The sequence below is a fragment of the Lactuca saligna genome, chromosome 8 (genome assembly GCF_052625555.1).
Source record: "Lactuca saligna cultivar CGN05327 chromosome 8, ASM5262555v1, whole genome shotgun sequence".
In the NCBI taxonomy this organism is placed as follows: Eukaryota; Viridiplantae; Streptophyta; class Magnoliopsida; order Asterales; family Asteraceae; genus Lactuca; species Lactuca saligna.
In genome coordinates this window covers 233834424-233857083 of record NC_136424.1, presented here as the reverse complement: position 1 = coordinate 233857083, position 22660 = coordinate 233834424, and the positions used below count along the sequence as shown (strand labels likewise).

Sequence of the window (22660 nt, the reverse complement as noted above, 5' to 3'; positions counted from 1 at the left end):
GTGCTAAAGCTTTCAAAGTCCAAGGACTACACTCTACATCAAGAGGTATGCATCTAAACTAGTTTTCAAGTTATATACCCTCTATTGTATGCTAGTTAGGGTGTATGCTTTTGAAAAACTGAAAATGCATGTATAATTAGAGAAAACATAGATCCAAAGCATCTAGGGTTGTATGTGCACCATAGGAGTGTTATAGTGCTCAAAACCCAATAGTTTTAGCAATGAACTTTATTTCTCATGTTAGCAATGCACTTTCAGCTATGCAAGCTTTTATCAAAACTTTGATTACAATACATGAAACCACATTTTTTAAACCTGTGAACTCACCAACTATATCTATAGTTGACGCTCGTTTTACATGCTTTTTCATGGAATAATTAGTAAGTGATCGAAAGATTCATCATCATAACTTGCTGCAACAAGAAGAAAATGTTATTGTGTTTTCAGCTTTTGAACGATGATGTTTATTTTGAGAATTGTCTTGATGTGTTTTAAACATGTATTGTAAACTATAATTTTTTTTAGTATGGTGATGTATCTTTAACTTTTGCTATGAAACCGTTACCTCTTTCATGCCTTGTGTTTCCACTTTAGCGGTGTGTGACAGAAATGGTATCAGAGCCAATGGTTATAGAGAACATCAACCTTCTTTTAGAAGAACAAAACTATAACCGAAACACATAAATTTTGAAACATCGAACATATCTTAATATAATTAGGTGGGGAATTGTATTATTAGAACTCAATTAAACATAGACTCCTCACTTATGTTTAATTAAGGAAAGATTTTATACAAGACTTGAACTAATTATAATAAGATTATGTTCGAACTAATTTTTTACAAAAATAAATTTAAATTTCAAATCGAAAAAGGCAAATTTTGGTGTGTGTAAGCATTGCATATTATAGGCATTCATTATCATACATTATATAGCTCATTGTACTTATGTCTCAGTCCACTATGTTGAAATCATCGTCATTCCGCACTACCTTTTCGGCCGACGAGTCTGGCTATGTTACGAAAATCCCGAGACACGATCCACCCACATTTGTGGAGAAAGATGTATCTGAAAACGTGAGAGAAACTGGAGACTCAGAGGAGACTAGTAGCGACAACGCCTCGAGTCAACAACGTGAGGCTTCGCCTGTATTGGTGATACCACACTCGCCCCCTTCCGAGCCTCGCATCCAACATACCGCGAGGAAGAACGTCTCCATACTTGTGGGAATGACATCTGAGGGAGCAGGACCTAGTAAGGTAGGACCTAGCATGGCAGGACCAGTGAAGCAGGGCCTAACAAGACTGGACCACACATGATAGGACCAAGAGTAAATCCCACCACATGTTATTGGGATACTTGTTCAACAGACAGGTCTACCCTCGAAGGAGTTGAGGATGATTCAGTGGGTGGCAACATGTTTACATCATATTTGTGCATTGATTGACAAGCATAAGGAGATATTGGATGAGTTGATAGCAGCTTGTTGATATGTTGGGTTGTAGTGTTATCCGACTTCCTTTTTGTATCTCGGGGTTACTGTGGGTGATAACATGAATAAAGTTTCATCTTGGCAACCTTTGATTAACAGATTTGTTAACAAACTTTTGACTTGGAAAGCTAAGCTTCTTTCTATTTGTGGTCGTCTGACTTTGATTAAAATTGTTATGTGTAGTACGTCTATTTACCCAATGTCTATTTTCAAGGTCGCAGATATAGTTATTAAACTTCTTGAAGCGCTTCGTGCTAGCTTGGAATGGTGTTCTTTTTCTAAGGATTCAGGTGGTCTTAGAATTAGTGGTGGGGATATTTACAATACCCAAACTCGTTGTGGGCAAGGATAGTGAATATTCTACATGGTTTGTTCACAGGAGGTTCTGGAGACTCTTTTTGTGATAGTGGATTGAGTCATTAGTTGAACATGGTTAGATGTTTTGTCCGTTTGAAAGACAAAGGTCTTAATTTAGAAGGATGTTGTCGTAGTCAGGTGGGTAATGGGTTAAAAACTCGATTTTGGCTTGACACTTGGATTTGAAAATTTTGAACGGGCTCTCTAAACGATCAATTTCCTAGAATTTCCGTGCTTGATCCTTATCCAGAGGTTTGATTGTTGATTGGAATTCCTCGGATAAGTTATTGGATACGTTTGGTAAGCCCGGGAGTCTTTAATACTCAATGGATTTAGTTATCTCTTATGTTGCAAAATTATGTGTTTTCAGAGGCCCCAAATCGTTTTGTGTGGGATCTAGACGTGCATGGAGTTTTCTCAGTTTCTTCTACCAAAAAACTTATTGATTCATTCTTGTTTTTTTTATTCCTTCTTGTTGACCGGTTCTAATATCGCCACTAGATGGAATAATATCATCCCGATAAAGGTTAACGTTCTTATTGGAGAATTGATAGGGATAGAATCCCTACCCGATTAAACCATAAAGATAAAGGAATCGATCTTCATTCCTTGATGTGTCCTATCTGTTCTCAAGTTGGCGAATCCACTAAGCATTTGTTTGCTTCTTGTTGTCTTTTGATACCAATTTGGAGAAAGATTGCTCTATGGTTAAATGTGATTTTTCGATTTCCATCATTCTCAACTGGGCTGATTCTTTATCTTTTGACAAGAAAAACAAGACAACATTTGAAGCGGTTATAGCTACCATGTTTTGGGTTTTATGGAGCTTCTGAAATAAGCTTTTATTACAAGACGAGATTTGAAGCGGTTATAGCTACCACGTTTTGAGTTTTATGGAGCTTTCGAAATAAGCTTTTATTTTCAACGGTCAAGCCTAGAAAAGATGAGATTTTTGATGATATACATTATTTTTCCTATTTCTAGATCTCTAATAGATGTAGGAAAGCTAATTTTGCTTGGGATCGTTGATTGATTTCTTCCAAAATGGCTTGAGCCTTTTATAATTTTGTTGTAGATTCTTGCTAGTTTGCTTTTAATTCGATTGCCGTTCTAAAAAAAGATAACTAAGTATTTGTTTTTGTTGACAAAATACCATTGAAATTATGGTATTTTGTGTTGTAAACACAAAATTCTACTTGCTTACTTTTTTATAGCAATTTTTAAAAATCAAATAATTACATTAAGTTGCTCATTTATGACAGTAACCTGGAAAAAAATTGCATCCTCAAGTCAAGCATTGTCAGCCTTGACAAATCGACCCTTGATTCGCTTTCTAGTGTGAGCTCTTGCCTTCCGCGACTCATACCGGATGTGTTTCACATACCTACACAGTGGGACATATTTCATCAATATATATATATATATATATATATATATATATATATATATATCAAGGTTGTAAAAATCGTTTGACGTTAGTTTGTTAGTTTGTCGGTGGACTGGGGTTAAGGGATTAATCGGCTAGACGGAGATTAACCGGGGATTAATCGGGGACCATTAATTGCTAATTTGTTAGATTTTAAAAAATTAAATATGACTAATATCATATAAAAGTTCATAAATACCACTAATATCATAACAAAATAGGTTAATATGATAAATACAATACTAATTATACATCAAATAGTTTCTATTGATATATAACTTCTTCAAAGTGTTAAAATTTCATCGGGTTCTACTGTTTCAGTCATTTTGTAGGCATGGATTAATCGATAGGCGCTCTCTAATCGGTCGAGTAGCGCCTAAAGATTAATCGGGATTTTTACAACACTGATATATATATATATATATATATATATATATATATATATATATATATATATATATATATATATATATAGCTAGAAATTTATCAAAAGTACCTTCTGGATTTCTTCTTCTCCAGATAACGAAGCATCGCATTGCCTCTGTTCCTTGCCAAAATCTCTATATCATCTGAACCACCAATACCAATATCGTATCCCTTTTGTGTTCCAAAACATGATTTGGAGCTGTTCTGGATTTTGAGCTAAGCAATTCAATATTATGATGGTTAATAATATTTATATGCCTTGAAGAAAAATCCAAACTGACACAAAATTGGAAAATGGCTTACATTCATCGCTAATCCTGTTCCTGTCTTGTGATCTTCACTCATAAATCCTCCATTATTTCTATCTGGACTAGCCGATCGCTCCATATCAAAATCCCATATCTGCAGGAAACAAACACGCAAATCTTTATATTAAAAACTAAAACTTTACACGTTTTAAATTGTAAGGTATTCTTTCATCCTTTGTAATTAATTGAATTATTCATTCAATTCAAGAGATATAACCTGAGTGCCTCGTCGGTCTCCGGGTATGGAGTTCCAAAGCATGCTGTGTTGCAAAGTTTGATCGTCTATCCGATCCACATCAACCCGACCCTGCTTCATCATCAGCAAAGATGTAAACGGTACCTCCTCCTCCTTCTGCTGCTGTCCTCTTCCACCATTACCATCGGATGAGAATACGCTTCTCTTGGAAAGCTCGGTCAATTGTTTCAAAATTACATTTTTTTGCTTCTCAAAGCTAAAAGTCGACTTCTTAAACACATCACTCTCGTCAGACTCAGGCACCATCACCTCTTGCATCCACGAGTTCGGGTCGGCCAACGGATATTCCCAATGACCCGAATCGTGAAGTGGGTTGTTGGTGGGTTTTGTGTGGTAATGGTTCAAATCAAATCCCCAGGTGGAGGCGAGCTCAAGAGGCGATGGGCATCCAGTAAACCCCTCAATGGGGGTCCGATCGTGTAAGGCGGAGGCAGAGCAGAGACCGTGAGCATCCCAGTCACATTCCCGGCATAGGAGGAGGTTGTCCGTGGAGCAGCGGAAGGAGACAGGTGCGGATCTGCAGCCGTCGCAGATCTGTGAGCGGAGGTGTTTACCGGACAGGGCATTGGCGGCGTGAACCTGGTTGTCGCAGAACAAGCAGAGTTTAGCGGAATCAGCACGGCAGAAGAGAAGAGCAATCTGATTGTGGCAATAATCGCAAGGCAGAGTCTCCTGTTCTTCTCCTGGATTGTTGGGCGTTCCCATTCTTACGGAATTTGGAAAGGCAAGGAGCGAAGGTTTCCCCTTTGGGAAGGGTTTTGATTTTTAGTTATGGACGCATCTTTCATCTCATACGCTTTATTGCCTAAATAGTAATTCACTGCTATAATCGCAATATGCTATTTAACAACGGTTTATTTATTTATTTATTTCACGACTTAGAAAAGTAATCAAAATATTTTAGGTTTACTTGAATTGTAAATACCAAAAAGTCAGTAATTTTAATATTTTTTGTTTTAAATTTAACATTGTTTTTTATTTTGTTAAGTTGACCAGTCAATTCAATTAACTGTTAACTTAAAATGATAAAATGATAAAGTATAGTTTTAATGATATAAACTTGTGTCAAAATTTAAATAAAAAAAGTCACAATAAACATTAAATCTTTTTTTTTTTCTCAATTTTGAAACTAAGTTCTTTTTTTTTTCAATATTGACACCTAATTTTTTTTTGTCTCCAAATGATCATCATTTATTTCAATTTTATTCATTATTAACGACGAGACATTTTATTTTTTTGTTTAAAATTTTTGTTTTATTTGAAACCATATAAATAATTCTTTTCCGATTCAAACCATATAAATACATTTGTTTCAGTTGAAAAGTATTTTTATATAAATAAAACAATTTTTATATTCAAACCACGAGTTATCCTTAGAAAAATTTCAAACTTTTTTTAAAAGTTTTAATAAAGTACTAAAAGTTTTTTTTTAACAGAAAAATCTTAATATCTTGAAAAAAATCATATAATATATCATTTTTTGTTCCAATATAAAAAACAGTGCCGGTGAAGACCAGGAGCAAGCAGGACTAAGGCACAGGACCCATTCTTTTATGGGGCCCATTTTTTTTTAACTATATTGAGAGTAGCCTATGAATGTAAAATTGTGCAGGCCGCAAAAAAACAAATAGGAATTACCTTCATTTGTAATTAGGCCATAAATCAACTTGTCCGGTCCACATTTGTAATTAATTGATCAATAAATTGAGTTTGGGACGCACGCAAACAACAAATGGCAAAAAGAAGGCAAAAGCGATTGGCCAATTGCGATTGATTATTCAAGTTTGGCGCTTAATCCAACATTCCAGCGAGTCGACGACTATGATTTTGCTATGTTTATTGATATAAGTTTATTGTCCTTTTAATAAAAATTTAGTTTATGAAATTTAATTCGTTACATGTTAAGGTCTAAGGGCCTTTTTTATTCGCCTCGTCCTGGGTATTTGAATCCTCAGGACCGGCCCTGATAAAAAAAATCATTAATTTAGGCAAAATGTCAAAATATTTGGACGTTTCTGTTAAAAAAAAAATTTTAAACTTTATTGAAAATTTTGAAAAAAAATTTGAGGCTTTTCTGTAAATAACCTTCAAACCATAATGATATGTATAAATATTTATTAATTATATTATAACCGTATTTTTAATACATAATATATTTCTTGATTTGTTGGAAAAAATTTCCAACATCTTAAAATTTGAAGATTTAACATGTTACAATTATTAAATAAAATAAAAGTAAACATGAGACAAAAATTATACTTGGTCCAGTTGGTTAAGAAATGTAAAATGGTTTTCACTGATAATTTGATTAAATTTATGTTTGACTATATTTTTTATGTAGTTATTGACAGAAGTAAATAAATTTAGAATGAATATAATCAAAATCGAGAGGTATATATAAGAAAATAAATGAAAGATAAAAGTTTCACTAAATAATAAGTGTCCTATTTTGGAAACATGTAAATTTTATATAAATACATAATAAATATGGTATAATAGTTAAAATGTCTACTTGAAACAATAAGAAGATAATTTAATTAAGATACATCAATTTTATAGATAATAAAATAAATATGTATTAATTATATTATAATTGTATTTGACATATATTATTAGGATGTTATAATTTTTTTCAACAAATCTAGAATTGTATCTATAAGAACAAAAAAATCATGAATATATAAAGCGAAATCAGATCCTAATGTTTTCGAGATCATATTAGTTTATATTAATGTGCATTCCACATCTCTAAACTCATTTCAAAGTTGTGTATTTACAATAAATATGGTTATAATATATTTAATACATATTTATACATAACATTATGATCTAAATGTAAAACATCTTGTATTTAAAAAAAATAAAGTGGTTTTAAATGATATATATATATATATATATATATATATATATATATATATATATATATATATATATATATATATATATATATATATATATATCAAATGTAAAATGGTCAACAATGAACAAGATTGGTAAAAAAAACTAATGTTCAATTTGGAAAAAAAAAATGGATTGTCAAAATTGAAAAAAAAAATATCGTGTCACAATAGAAAAAAAAAATGAAAACTTATTATCTTTTGTGTAATTTGTTTTTCAATTTTAAAACATCAACATGTCATGTTATCAAAACTGAAACGTCATCATGTCATGTCAGCAGTCAACCAGATTCATCAGTCAAATGATCAGAATTGTAACAAATTGGAAACGTAATGTCTAATTTGAGAATAAAATAACATAGTATCAAAATCAAATATTCGTGTAAATTTAGTGACTTTTATTGTATTTACCCTTTATTTTATGTCTATATCATTTTTTAGTATATCCCTCTCTCTAAGTAGGTGAGTGTATGTATTTGACTTTCTATATGAACGTGAGGGTACAAATGATAACACCTACATTTTACCATGCACGTAAGATAAATAAAATTAATCAAAATATTTTACCACAATTCTTCCTAGGCGTTAGAGTTTGGAAGATAATGATAATGATTTGTAACTTGAGGTTTTATATATATTTAATCTACCTGCTTTATCATTAAACTTATTTTGACTCTTTAAAAAACATAATATGTGTTTTTAATGTATAGATACATAATTTGATGTATTTTACGTTGTACAACCATCGAAGGCATACATATACCTTAGAATATTTTCGTAAGACTTGAAACCACACTATCATCGAGGAGGTATATGTGTTTGACATGGCCTTAATGTTATCTTATTAACACCACACCCTTAAAATATATATACTTTAATATTTAATATGTATTTTAGATAAATAATATGTTGAGTTGCTCGGAATGCGTCAACAGTGAGCTTTTTTTTTTTTTAACTTTCCCAGATATTTGTTTCGTTTAAATGATTCTGTAAGATTGGATGGATAAGCAGCAGAGGATCGTTTTTTCTTCTCTTTGTCTGGAATAATTATTGAGGGTTGTTTTCTGATGGATGGTAGGGAAAGCACAGCTTTCACCAAATCAGTGTTATTATCACTTTCTCTTTTCATTCCTTCACCTTCTTAATTTTCTTTATTTTATCTAGTTAGTATGAGTTCGTCTTTATCTGTTATTTCATCTCAAAGTTGAAATTCTGAGCTTGGTTTCTTTTGAAACATCCTTTCTTCCCCTCTTGCATGCTTTCGATGCAAGCAATGCATTAAGCTTCAATTCATCAATCTTTTCAAATACTCGTTGGAAGCTCAGATTGATTTGCTTATAGATCTTGTCATAGGCATCAACAGTCGGAGCCTGAGCTGTGAGAGTGTCAAGAGTTTCATCCATGATCAAAAGGACTTCATCGAACTTGTAATTTAGAATGTCCACAAAGTGTTGGGAAGACTGCATGACCTTGATCAGAACTTCTCGCATTATCATGTTCATACCATATTTTTGATGGATATCCTTTTCCAATATTTGATTATTTTTCATTCCGGACATGATTCTGTTTGATGAGTTCATTGCTAGCAGAAATCATGTTGTCATTAATTTTGAGCATTGTAGAGATGGTGGGGATGTGGTGATCAAGGTTGTATTTGTATCTCTGCTCAACTTCTTCCTAGGTATGCTTAAATCGAAGAGATATGAGTTGATCTAGTTGGTTGGCTCTATTAAGTTTCGAGGTGTGACAACCCGACATTTCTACACTGTGCAATCAATCCATATATCTATCATTCATTTTAATTTAGCATCTTTTAGCGGAATGTTGGATCCGCACGAACGGTTTAGGTTTAGTATATCATAGATATGGGCCTTAGGAAGGGTGTTGCATCGCAAAATCCAGCCAAACACACCAAGAGAGGTGTGTGCGGCCGCACACTAGTATGTGCGGCCAGCCAGCCGCACATCCAACCGCAAACCCCCTCCAGCCTCACACCCGACCCTATATATAGTCTAAGACGCCTTTCCATTCACTTTTGGCTACACTCTCTTCCTCTCTCTACTTTCTCTCTCCAAAAACATCACCCAAGAACACTTAGAAGGCCTCCAAAACGTGAAGAACATCATCTTTCAGCTTGTAATAGAGGTAAAACACTTGAATCCAAGCCCAAAACTCATAGTGTGCTTCATGTTCTTCACTCCTTGAAGGAATGCGGATGCACACCTTCATCAGGTGGCCGCACACATTCAAAACACCCTCCAAAGTGAGAGTATGGCCACACAATCGACACATAGAACTCAAACAAGGAGTGTACAACAGCACACCCATGTGTATGGCCGCACACACACCCTGTACGGCCGCACACTCTAGTGTGCAGCCTCACACACAAGTCTGGCCGCATTCCCAAACCGCACACTCACTTTTATGGTTATACACCCACCCTTATACTCATATTTTTCCTTAAACATGCATAGATCATTGAGTATAGAACACGGGACACTTAGTCCTAGTGATTCCAAGACCTTAGGGTAATTTCCCATCATTTTTAGTCATGAAACACCCTAGCTCTAACGTATATATGTGTCACCATATGATTAATAGGGGCTACTTGCGTTCAGAGCATCCGTTGACACTCGACGCTCATATCAATAGCACACTTGAACCCTACGTCAAACGGTGAGTTCATACCCCTTAATTAACCTTTCAAATGTTTTTAATTGCTTTTATGGGGGGGGGGGGGGGGATACAAGTTGAATCCAATACATTGCAGAATCAATCACACGTGATTTAAGACTTACTATCAAAAGGATTTTTACATTTTTAAAGTATTTTGTCAGTAAAATTATTTCAAATGTTTATCAACCTCATTTTCACGAATCAATTGTCTCATAAACTAATTTTCAATGTTTTCAAACCTTAAATTATTACCAAATCATATCTACGCCAATATACTTATATAAGTAAGTATTGAAGGACTTAGAACTGATAACTGACCTTATTTCTTGTTCTTGTTTGATTGTGGACTTAGGGTGTTAGGTTATCTGTCCGACTGTCATTTAATACTTAGTTATATATCTTGTATATTTGTGTTAGATATAAAAGTTTCCACTCTATTTCGATACTCCGTCATATCAAAAACACTCAATTAAGTACTCTATTTAACTATAATAGGTATAGTTCAGGATTATTGTTCATTATTGATGCTACTATAATACACACTATGGTCAGTACAATTACAAGACTATATGTACAATACACTATGTGAAAAGAACGCTATATACTATACTAAACTAAGGTAACACTATCCACTATATGAAGAAACACTATAAACCACGTCAAGAGAACATTACATAGTACACTATGAGAATATTATATACTATATGAAAGAAAATACTACAATGGAATGTGATGCACTATTTCTCTATACGACACTTTGCTATAAAACTGTCGGGTAACCATCGCGTCCTGGAAGGAGAGCGACCCCCATCCCGACTGCTAGCCACAATCTGAACCTTTTGGCCCAGGGATGACAACACTAGTACACTATTGGTGACCTGGAGGGTCGGCCGCTGTACTACTATCACTCAGTATGATTTCATATGAGCTCACATTCAAACTTTAATTAAACACACATCCCGAGGTGCATACAAAATTAATAATATCTGGAGTTTACATTCACTATTACATTTAACCGGCAGGGATGCTGCCGGGGTGAAACTCCATTCCTTCTCTAAAATGAACGAGTTAAAACTATATTTTCATTACTGATATTTTCACGAGAAGACTATTACATTTTCAAAGAAACGAACTTACTAATAACCCAATCTTGGTAAAATACTACTTTTGCTGGAAAATATGGGATTTTCTAGGAATCAAACTACTTTCAAATTTTGATAACAATCATTTCACTACATTATTGTAAACAATTTTCTACAAGCAATGACACTAAATACTTATGAACTCACCAGCTTTATGCTGATACTCGCTTTCAAAATAACTTGTATTTTCTGGTCAACAATAAACAAGTACTGATGCAACTTTTGAGAAGATGGAGCACATATAATATGCATCTTTTATTTTGATTATATTTTTAGTGTCTATTACACAGAACACACATGTATTACAATCGTTATATTAATGAAATGGATGTTGTTTCTTGATTTTACTATTATGAATTGTTATGATACTGTACATGACGTCCTCCACCCCAAAACGTATTCCGCCATTCTCGGTTTTGGGGTGTGACAGATTGGTATCAGAACATTGTTTATAGTGAATCAAGTATATCAACCTATAACAGCCCGGAATCTTAGGTATTGTTAAAATTATATTTTTGGGGTGTTTTAAGAGGGGACTCGGCGAGTTGGAGCCCAGGCTCGCCGAGTAGGATCGCAGACCTGGTCGCGGGTTCGCGACTGGACTCGACGAGTCCAGATAGGGACTCGGCGAGTCTGCGCTGTTTAGCGAAAACCCTAGCCGTTCAGGTTTGGGACGTATAAAAGGGACTTATTGGCCGTCATTGTTCGTTTTAGCCTTCTGAGAGGAACCCTAAACCGATTGTGTGCATCTGGAGCAAGGTTAAAGGCCATTGGTGATTTTGAAGGAGTTGTTGTGCAAGGAAGAGAAGGGCTTGACTAAAGGAACAGCTATGGAGTCACGTTCTGAGAATTGGGGACACAGAGAGTACATCATCCAGGTAAGAATTCGAGTATACTCTACTATGGTGATGTGTTTAGAGGATTAGGGTTTATGGAACCCTTTTGTGGATAGATTGAATGTTACCCTAGTTCCCCAAACGATTGTAACCCCGGGTTGGGACCTTGGGAGGTCCAGAATGTCCCATGCCTGTGCATTTCGAGAATTGATGAAGGTTTTGGATTGAAATCCTTATGCCTTAGGTCAACATGTAAATTATAAGTCTTGGGGTGTAGCATGAGCACCGAAATGAGGACCTTACGTAATGGACCAGTCTAGGAAGGCCAGACCTATGAATGGTCGGAGTAGTTCTGACCTTAGGAAGCAGTTTGAGCAGCTGCATGGCATGGACTCGCCGAGTCAGATGAGCAGACTCGGCGAGTAGCTTGAAGAATAACCGGGACTCGTCGAGCTGTTCCTCAGACTCGGCGAGTGGAGTCGGGGTGGCCCCGCGATTCTTCCAGGAGTAACTCGTCGGGTCAAGGAGGATACTCGACGAGTAGAAGGGAAACCTTAGAGGATTGGAGGACGACTAGACTCGCAGAGTCGCCAGAGTACTCGCCGAGTCTGGTCGAGTTGACCGTGGACCGTTGACCAGAGTTGACCTATGTGTGATTTCTTAGGGTCAGTTAACTTGGAAGATAAAAGTGTTAATAAGAGATATATGATGTTATAGGGAGTTTGTAGCTTGGCGGATCAAGTACGAGTGATTTCAGGAGTTGCTAACTTTCAGTATCCACGAGGTGAGTCTTCTCACTATACTGTACCCGGAAGGGTTTGACTGTGTGACCGGAAGGTCGGATATGATATGTGATATATGTGCTATATGTGGTAAGTTAATTGTTATATGTGCTGTGTATGTTTTATGGGCCGGAAGGCAATATGTTATGGGCTGGAAGGCAATATGTTATGGGTCGGAAGGCGAATACGTTATGGGCCGGAAGGCGATTATGTTATGGGCCGGAAGGCGTTGTGTTGTGGACCGGAAGGTCAGGGCCTGGAAAGGCGTATATGCGTAAGTTGTATATTAGGGAACTCACTAAGCTTCGTGCTTACAGTGTTTTGTGTTATGTTGGTTCAGGTTTCTTTCAGTAACACGGGACGGCACCGGCTCGATTGTACACACCAGAGAAAGAGTTATATTTTGGAGGATCCTGGTTTTCTATTCAAGTGAAAATGAAACTATGTTTTGTAATTCAACTATGAATGAGATTTTAAACAAGTGTTCTAACATTAAAATGATTATTTTAAATGAAAATTTTGTCTTGAAATTTACGGTGTTACAAATTGGTATCAGAGCCTTGGTTTGAGGGATTCGGATGCGCCTTCGGGTAAATCTGGACTCAAACTGAGGAAGTAGGAAAAAGTTTCAAATAAATAGTTTTCTAAAAGTGAATAAGAGTTCAGAGAGAAAGCAAGAAAGAGCAGTGTGTACAATCAGCCAGAGCCAAACGGTGATTTCCCAAAATACCCTTACTTTTGTGTTATGAAAAATCTATGATGCACTTTATGAGATATTATTGCATGCTAGAGACAGGCTAGGTATTTCATATCTTAGGACTAGAGTGGCCTGATTTGTGATGCCTTAGCCTAGGATTTGTTGTTATATGTGTTATGCTTTCGAGTATGTGATGAGTGAGAGTATCCAGTTAGAACACACGAGGGATAGAGTTACAGAGTTCAGTGGTACTTCCGAGGATGAGCCGAGAAGGTGGAGTTATCACAGATAGGGAGTCCTATGTATTCTTCGATGCTTGAATGCTGCTTGCTTTGTGCTTTGTGGAACTCTCGATGATGGGAGTCAGCTACTAAGTGAGTATGACGATATTCAGGAGGTAGATGGCTGGCATCATTAGGAGCTCTTCAGCAGCTGATAGCAAAGAAGTGGGAGGACAACGGAAGAGACTAGGGAGTAAACCTAGCCAGATGAGTGCGCTGGTAGAGTAGAGGATTTCGCTGGGGAGCGAGCACGTGCGATGGGATTGGTGAAAGAGCAGGTTGAGCAGCTACTTAGGAGCTCTGGGATGGTCCGTGTGGAAAGTAGGGGTAGATGTGGCAGGTAGTATGGGCCCGTACTACTGAAAGCAGAGGACCCATACTTGATACAAGGAGTATTCTGAAGGTCCTAAGGAGCGGATTGAGGAGTGATGTTATGGTTCGAGTACCATACATCGGAGCAGATTGAGGAGTGATGTTATGGTTCGAGTACCATACATCGGAGCAGATTGAGGAGTAATGCTATGGTTCGGGTACCATACACCGGAGCAGATTGAGAAGGGATGTCATGGGATGAGTACCATGGTTCGTAGTGAATGATGCTTGTGATTATCTTGTTATCCGGTCATGATCGATGAGGTAGAGATCGGACGCTATGGGTTTTAGGCCTGTAGACCATGATTGAGTATGGAGAGGCGTCCCTCGAGAAGAAAGGTGAGTGCCTATCAGAGTATTTTGGTAAGGAGTTAAAGGGAGAGGAAAATTTCGGTCTGAGTTGAGCAATCAATCGATAGAGGAGAGGTCACCTTCTAGGTGGGTGGTGCTATTTATGTTCGTGTGCAAGACACGAGAGGCCTGATGTTTCAGTTTTGGGTTTGGGGGTACACCCTGCAGGTCGTTATCGGTGATGATTTCCCCCAGAGTATCAGGTAGCATGTGTGCCACGAGGCAGTGACTTATCGTGAGCAGACAGTCAGTTGGGACTGAGGTAGTCGAGGACCACACCACACCTAATTGAGAATAGTAGGATGTGTTATAGTGGTAGCAGTGGGGAGTTCAGTCGAGTTTTGCAGTAGAGAGAGTTTTCGTCTATGTTGGGAGTGGGTCCCTATCCTTGGGACAATTCCGATGTTGGAACATTAGTTGATGAGTTGAGGTGAGAGGAACGATGATTTTGCGGTGCAGTCTATGAGCCAGGGATGTTATTGAGCAGTGGAGATGCTTAGTGTTAGATTGGTATGAGATTTGGAACGATTAGAGGCAGTCGTGATGAGAAGTTCTTGAGGAGTTCATCAGAGGTTCAGAGTATAGGGGGTTGATTGATTTCCTTAAGGGGGAATTATCGGGCGTTGCGTAGCACTTTCCTGGGGCAGGTGCGATTTCGCTGGTGAAAAATAGTCGTGGGTTGGTTGTGTGCTAATTGGTGATGGTTCGAACCCTAAGTAGGGGAGAACCGGGTGCAGTATGTAAGAAAGCAAAGATTTGTCAAGAGTAGTTATAAGTGGAGTATAGAGATATGCTGTAAGAAATCATGAGACCAGAGATGTCGGTGATCGAAGAAAGGGGTCAGAGTGAGTTAATGCGGGAAGTACTTGAGGAGGAGGACGAATGTATCCATGACAGGTGATTGGTGTTGTTGCAAGTAGATAGAGAATGATTGGGCAGCCAACTCCCGGGGTCGGTATGCGTATCCTTGCTTGGATTTTGAGCGTTGGAAAAAAAAGGGGTTTCGGAGAATTATCAGCATATTTCGTAGCGTCAGCGTTTTCTCGTATTCCAATCGAGAAATTAGATGCACCGAAGTTGTAATGTGGGAAAAATGTAGATCTAATTATGGGGTTTAGAGGAAATGTATTATTGTGTCTATATGATGCTTGGGGCAGGAGATCAGTGGCTGTGGCAGGATCTTGTGATGTTCTGTTGGGGTATTCTGAGATATCCGGGTATGATATCTTTATTTCGGAGTTACTCGTGAATCCTGAATTGAATCGACGTGTGGCATATCAAGTATCTGTGGATTTAGTGGGAGCCTTTCGAGTATGGGCATCTAGGGAGATCACTTGAGAGAGTGGATTTTCGCAAAGATGGGCATTTGTTATGTTGATTGCCTCCAGAGTCTGTGATGGATATTCGAGTCGCAGTAATCACTAGTCAGAGGGTGTTGTGATACTACGGGGAGCCGTAGTACTCACTAGTCAGAGGGTGTTGTGACACTGCGGGGAGCCGTAGTACTCACTATTCAGAGGGTGTTGTGATACTGCATGGAGTCGCAGTACTCACTAGATGGCAAGAGAATTTCGATGTTGGAATGTTTTTCGAGCAGTGTATGATGTGGAAGAGTTGGGTTTGAGTAGCCCTAGTATTGAGTCTTTGGAGCTTAGATGTTGAGTCGGGGGCGAGACAGGGGTCTCCGTCTCTGTCGGGAGATGCGGGGAGATACGCAAGGAATATGCATAGCAGAAACCAGAGATTTGAGTTGAGACGATCCTCGGTTGGATTGTATTTTTCTCGCATGAGGAAAAGAGGATTTCGTGACTTGCGTGTCACTGGGTCGGGATAGTGGTCATGGGGAGGAAGTTAGTGGGATATTTGGATCATGATATGGGTGACCGTTGGGGGCTCAGCTGTGGAGCCAAAAGCTGATCTGGTACTCAGTCTCGAAGAGGAATATGAGAAATGAGCTTATCATGATGACGTCTGAGGACACTTTAGAGAGAGTGAACGATTCAGACGCTCGAAGACATGCTTCGGGCATGTGTATTAGATTTCGGAGGAAGCCGCGGCACGTATTTATCCTTGGTTGAGTTGCCCTATATCAACAGCCATCATTAGTGCATTGGTATGCCGCCCTTTGAGCTGTTGCATAGGAGGTGGTGTCGGACCCTCATTTGCTGAGGAGAGGTAACGCATGGACCCGAGAGTCCTTGCGAGCAGATCTAGAGCATGTGCGATACATGGAGTAGTGGCAAGGTCGTCAAGCGGATTTCCCTAGGTAAGGGAAGAGAAAGGTATGTTGGGGCTAGTGCAGCATGTGTATGCGATTGCAAGAAGAGAACTCATGAGAGTTGCTCTGAGAGTGAGAATGGGTCTCTCAGTCGTTCCGAAATGGATAAAGTGGGCTTTGGATCGGGGATCCGGTGATTCATGGTTTCCTAACCCTTATGGGCCGAGTGATCGTTGAGATTTAGAGTAGAGTTGCATCTTGGGTAATTCTCGGTTACAGGGAGTGGTGGGCAGTACAGAGATGGTGCTTCAGTCGACAGAGCAGATTCAGTAGGTTAAACAGCGGTTATTGACCGCCTAGAGCCGACAGAAAAGTTATGCAGACAGACGCCGGTCCGAGCTTGAGTTTCAGGTCGGCGACTTCGTATTCCTGAAGGTCTCTCCTTGGAAAGGAGTGATTCGATTCAGGAAGAGGGGCAAGTTGGGGCCCCGGTATATTGGGCCTTTTCGTGAGATTGTGAGGGTAGGACGGGTGGCCTACCGTTTGGAGTTGCCAACGGAATTGAGATAGATCCACGACACTTTTCATGTGTCGCAATTGAAGAAGTGCATAGCCGATGAGTCAGCAGTGGTTCCACTAGAGAACATTTAGGTGGATGCGAGCCTGAATTATGCTAGGAGACCAGTGGCCATCAGGGATCGGAAGATCAAAGTTCTGAGGAACAAGGAAGTACCTCTGGTGTTGGTTCAGTGGCAACCCCGGAAGAGATCGGAAATGACTTGGGAGCCGGAACGTGAGATGCGGGAGCAGCATCCGGAACTATTTTTAGAGTGAGACTTCGAGGGCGAAGTGTGATTCTAGTGGGGGAGAATTGTAACAGCCCGGAATCTCAGGTATTGTTAAAATTATATTTTTGGGGTGTTTTAAGAGGGGACTCGGCGAGTTGGAGCCCAGGCTCGCCGAGTAGGATCGCAGACCTGGTCGCGGGTTCGCGACTGGACTCGACGAGTCCAGATAGGGACTCGGCGAGTCTGCGCTGTTTAGCGAAAACCCTAGCCGTTCAGGTTTGGGACGTATAAAAGGGACTTATTGGCCGTCATTGTTCGTTTTAGCCTTCTGAGAGGAACCCTAAACCGATTGTGTGCATCTGGAGCAAGGTTAAAGGCCATTGGTGATTTTGAAGGAGTTGTTGTGCAAGGAAGAGAAGGGCTTGACTAAAGGAACAACAATGGAGTCATGTTCTAAGAATTGGGGACACAGAGAGTACATCATCCAGGTAAGAATTCGAGTATACTCTACTATGGTGATGTGTTTAGAGGATTAGGGTTTATGGAACCCTTTTGTGGATAGGTTGAATGTTACCCTAGTTCCCCAAACGATTGTAACCCCGGGTTGGGACCTTGGGAGGTCCAGAATGTCCCATGCCTGTGCATTTCGAGAATTGATGAAGGTTTTGGATTGAAATCCTTATGCCTTAGGTCAACATGTAAATTATAAGTCTTAGGGTGTAGCATGAGCACCGAAATGAGGACCTTACGTAATGGACCAGTCTAGGAAGGCCAGACCTATGAATGGTCAGAGCAGTTCTGACCTTAGGAAGCAGTTTGAGCGGGTGCATGGCATGGACTCGCCGAGTCAGATGAGCAGACTCGGCGAGTAGCTTGAAGAATAACTAGGACTCATCGAGCTGTTCCTCAGACTCGGCGAGTGGAGTCGGGGTGGCCCCGCGATTCTTCCAGGAGTAACTCGTCGGGTCAAGGAGGATACTCGACGAGTAGAAGGGAAACCTTAGAGGATTGGAGGACGACTAGACTCGCAGAGTCGCCAGAGTACTCGCCGAGTCTGGTCGAGTTGACCGTGTACCGTTGACCAGAGTTGACCTATGTGTGATTTCTTAGGGTCAGTTAACTTGGAAGATAAAAGTGTTAATAAGAGATATATGATGTTATAGGGAGTTTGTAGCTTGGCGGATCAAGTACGAGTGATTTCAGGAGTTGCTAACTTTCAGTATCCACGAGGTGAGTCTTCTCACTATACTGTACCCGGAAGGGTTTGACTGTGTGACCGGAAGGTCGGATATGATATGTGATATATGTGCTATATGTGGTAAGTTAATTGTTATATGTGCTGTGTATGTTTTATGGGCCGGAAGGCAATATGTTATGGGCTGGAAGGCAATATGTTATGGGTCGGAAGGCGAATACGTTATGGGCCGGAAGGCGATTATGTTATGGGCCGGAAGGCGTTGTGTTGTGGACCGGAAGGTCAGGGCCTGGAAAGGCGTATATGCGTAAGTTGTATATTAGGGAACTCACTAAGCTTCGTGCTTACAGTGTTTTGTGTTATGTTGTTTCAGGTTTCTTTCAGTAACACGGGACGACATCGGCTCGATTGTACACACCAGAGAAAGAGTTATATTTTGGAGGATCCTGGTTTTCTATTCAAGTGAAAATGAAACTATGTTTTGTAATTCAACTATGAATGAGATTTTAAACAAGTGTTCTAACATTAAAATGATTATTTTAAATGAAAATTTTGTCTTGAAATTTACGGTGTTACACAACCCATAAAAGATATACGAACTATAAACACTTCGGGACTAAAACACTCTAACCAAGAATATATACTTTTAATACTAAAATATTTAACTAAGTATATATATGTATATATATATATATATATATATATATATATATATCCACGAATACAAAGGGTTAGTATCATACTAGAACAGAACAAAAGTATTAAGATTGTTGAGCAGCACGGTTAGGCTTAGAGACATATAGTCACATCTGGGTGGATGTATCCTGATCAACTACATCATTCTAGGAGTGAGTAGCATATGCCTAAGAGTGGTTGTGGTGCTGCAACAAGTCTAAAACTTACCAACACTACCACAAGAACTCTAACACGAGAATACTATAGGAGTATTCTGCATCACTATAATTTACATATGTGAGAACTAAAAATTTCATTATTAGGAGAGAAATAGTTGCTAAGTGGATACGCTACGGTTACATGTGACTAAGACGTTATAAACTTAAAATCTGTGATCTTTGCTATACTTCTTGTTCCTTGTTTGGTTGTGGATTTAGAGTTAGGGTTGCTTATTCGAGGGCCTATCTTGTTTTGGTCTCATGTAATTAGTATGCACTATGTAAGTATTAGTCTGACTAATAGTGATCCTCTTATAAGTATCTTAGATTAGTACGTTTATTAACTATTCTTCCCCTTTTCTCACATAGATACCATGGCCGGGTTTCATCATGGTGACCCATACTTCCCAAATCACGGCAATGCAGGATGGCTTAAAGAAGAGCCCGATGAGGAACATCCAATACTTTTGGATGACCACCAAGCAGAAGGCTTCTCGGATGGGTCCAACTCCGAACCCGAAGTCAACAACCTACCCCCTGTGGCTCCGGTCCCAAACCCTAACCCCCGCCAGGCCTTCCACGGCCCGACACCTGCATGGGTGGAATGCATAGAAACGTGGGGCGAGGAGCAAAATCAACACATGCCCTTCAATGGAGACTGAAGCTTTTACAACACAAGCGAAGGAGGATCATCGGACAGGGTCTTACCTATCTTGGTCCGAAGAGTTGCCTGCAATAAAATTCAAGGCAGGACAACCCTCCAACATATCATAGAGGTTGATACAAATGGAGGACTGCACTCCCTTCGCACCAGCCGCCTGGAGCATGCTAAGGAAAGGTCTGTTGCAAACCATGAGGCCTTGCTACGGGCATTGCCGAGACCCGGGCTGAAGTCATAGAACTCCGAGTTCGTCAGAGGGTCTATGAGCGACACCTCCTCGATATGGAACGCCAACTGGCCGATCTTCGAGTTCGCCCGAGAAACATCCGTCACCGCCGATAAAAGATGACTAGCGCATCTTTTCTTTTGACTTAGGAATAGCCTTTAAAATCTGCTTTTGAATGAAGCACTTGTCGATATAATATTCTCATCTTTCAGTATGCTATGTAGTCATCTAAACTGTCAATCATTTTCCCCCTTATGATTTGATGTAAGGTCTACCATTAGGCCATTTTTCCAAAGCATATTTACATCAATAATACCATTAATATTGATAGTTATCTAACCTATTAGGAAAAGTATATACTCTTATGTCTCCCTACTCGGTAGATGACTTTGTCTGACAACTTATATATGGTGATTTAATTCATGAAACGCTCTCATCATACTCGCAATTGTTTCTCACTATTGTTGTTATGTTTATAAATTTTTAGCAAAAGATGCCTCCCCGTAAGTGAAAGACCCCAACTTTCGTATTTATGAAAGACCCAAACTTTCATACTATTTTAAAAGCTTTCTTAAGTTACTTCCTCAAAACATGCTACATGCATATTTATAAAACAATATTTTATATTGATAAAGTGATTACAAAGGATTTGATACAAACCGACTAAGTTTTATTACAATTTCATGTCTACCCAGGAATCTACTATTCATATACATACATGAACATTAAAAATACAAAGAAATACTATTAACTATTCTAAATCTTTCAGCAGTATAAAGCTATATTGGAATACTCATCACCTGCAATTGTTAAATATTAAGAGGAATAAGCGATAACGCTTAGTGAATTCAATAAATAGATACAATATAATATTATGCCTTACATATACCAATATGACAGAAGTAGAAGGGAACAAGTAGACATATGTTAAATCATGTAACAAGTGTTCATATCAATACCATAGAATACAGTTCATTCTATACCATAGAATAGAGTTCATTCTCTTACGGAGTCATGCTCTACATGGTCAGAGGCTAAATACCATTACTATCAAACCTTATGCCAATGCCATAGAATAGAAGTCATTCTCTTATGGAGACATGCTCTACATGGCAAGAGGCTATGTACTAGTACCAATGTGAATCTAAGTCCTTTCACTGATCACATGGTCAAAGGTATTATAATTGCTATAAACATAGCGAACAAAATAACACGGGAGAATAACTCAGAATAATAACAATGAGAATCATATAGCACATATAACACATAACATACAATTGTTCCTATATATTGAACTCACCTTAAGTTTACTGGGTGTTAAAATAGTAATTTGGACAACATTTCGGCTTTAAATATATCTTTCTATGTTGAAAACCGGGAGCTTAATTGAAAACCGGGCTCTGTGAAGGTAGGGCTTCAAAACCAAAAAGATAAAATTTTCGGGCTTATCGGGGGTCTCAGGACGTGTTTCGGGTGCTAAAATTGATACCGGGGCTTTGGGACAAGTCAAAATAGTGAAAATATGGAAAAAGGGGCCAAAAATGGAAAATTTCCAATTCTAGCTGGGAGGGTTCGCACCCTCCTATTTGTAGGGGCGAGGTTCGAATCCTGTGGCTGAGAAGGAAACACGTCGCGCCTGCGAGGTTCGGTCAGGAGGGAGAAGACGTGCACCTGCGAGCTTCGGACATCTGGCAGGAGGAGCGAAGGCCACGAGGCCGCTTCGAGGCTCGGATGTGGCGTCTGCGAAACCGAGCACGTGGCTCGCATGCGAGATGGGTGCAGCGGTGGCGAAGCGAGGTTCGGACACGTATAAAGGTAGGTGTCACTGCGAGGCGAGGCCATATCTCCGGTGACGCACCTGCTTCGTGCGAGGTGACGTGGCTGGTTACTATTCATGCGAGATTTCTCGATTTTTGAGCCCCGAACTTCTAAAATCCATAACTTTCGCATACAAGATCCGTTTTTGACATTCTTTATATGCACGCATAGCTAGAATTATGCTCTACAACTTTTGTTTAGACTTTGTCGGCTCATTTTGATTTTATTTTTAATGTTATTATTTTTCACAGACTGGGACAAGAAAATCTGTTAAAAATTTATAACTTCTTCATTCGACATCCGTTTTCGTCAGACTTTTTACCGTTGTACTACATATGATGAGACCTTTGATTCTCATTTAGGATGTATCGGTCAAATATCGTTCGATCTAAAATTCGAGTTTTTAGCTGTCTACTATTAAGTTGAAACTTCGAAAAATCATAACATCCTCATACGAAGTTAGATTTTGGCGTTCTTTTTATCGAATTTCTCGGTTAACGAATAATACAACTTTCATTTAGATTTCTAAGGCTAAAAAGTAGTTTATCAAAAACTCACTTTTT

The 22660-nt window shown here is 38.8% G+C and overlaps 1 protein-coding gene across 1 annotated transcript; it reads right to left on the bottom strand.

Annotated features, from left to right (window-relative positions):
• Window positions 1–2956: 2956 nt before the first annotated feature.
• Window positions 2957–5068, bottom strand: LOC145007955 (zinc finger protein CONSTANS-LIKE 14-like). The gene is made up of 4 exons (XM_078966566.1): window positions 4226–5068; window positions 4004–4102; window positions 3771–3916; window positions 2957–3232 (listed from the first exon to the last, which is right to left on the bottom strand). Exons 1-4 carry the CDS (start codon window positions 4967–4969, stop codon window positions 3139–3141), a joined length of 1083 nt encoding a protein of 360 aa, XP_078822692.1. The 5' UTR covers window positions 4970–5068; the 3' UTR covers window positions 2957–3138.
• Window positions 5069–22660: the final 17592 nt, after the last annotated feature.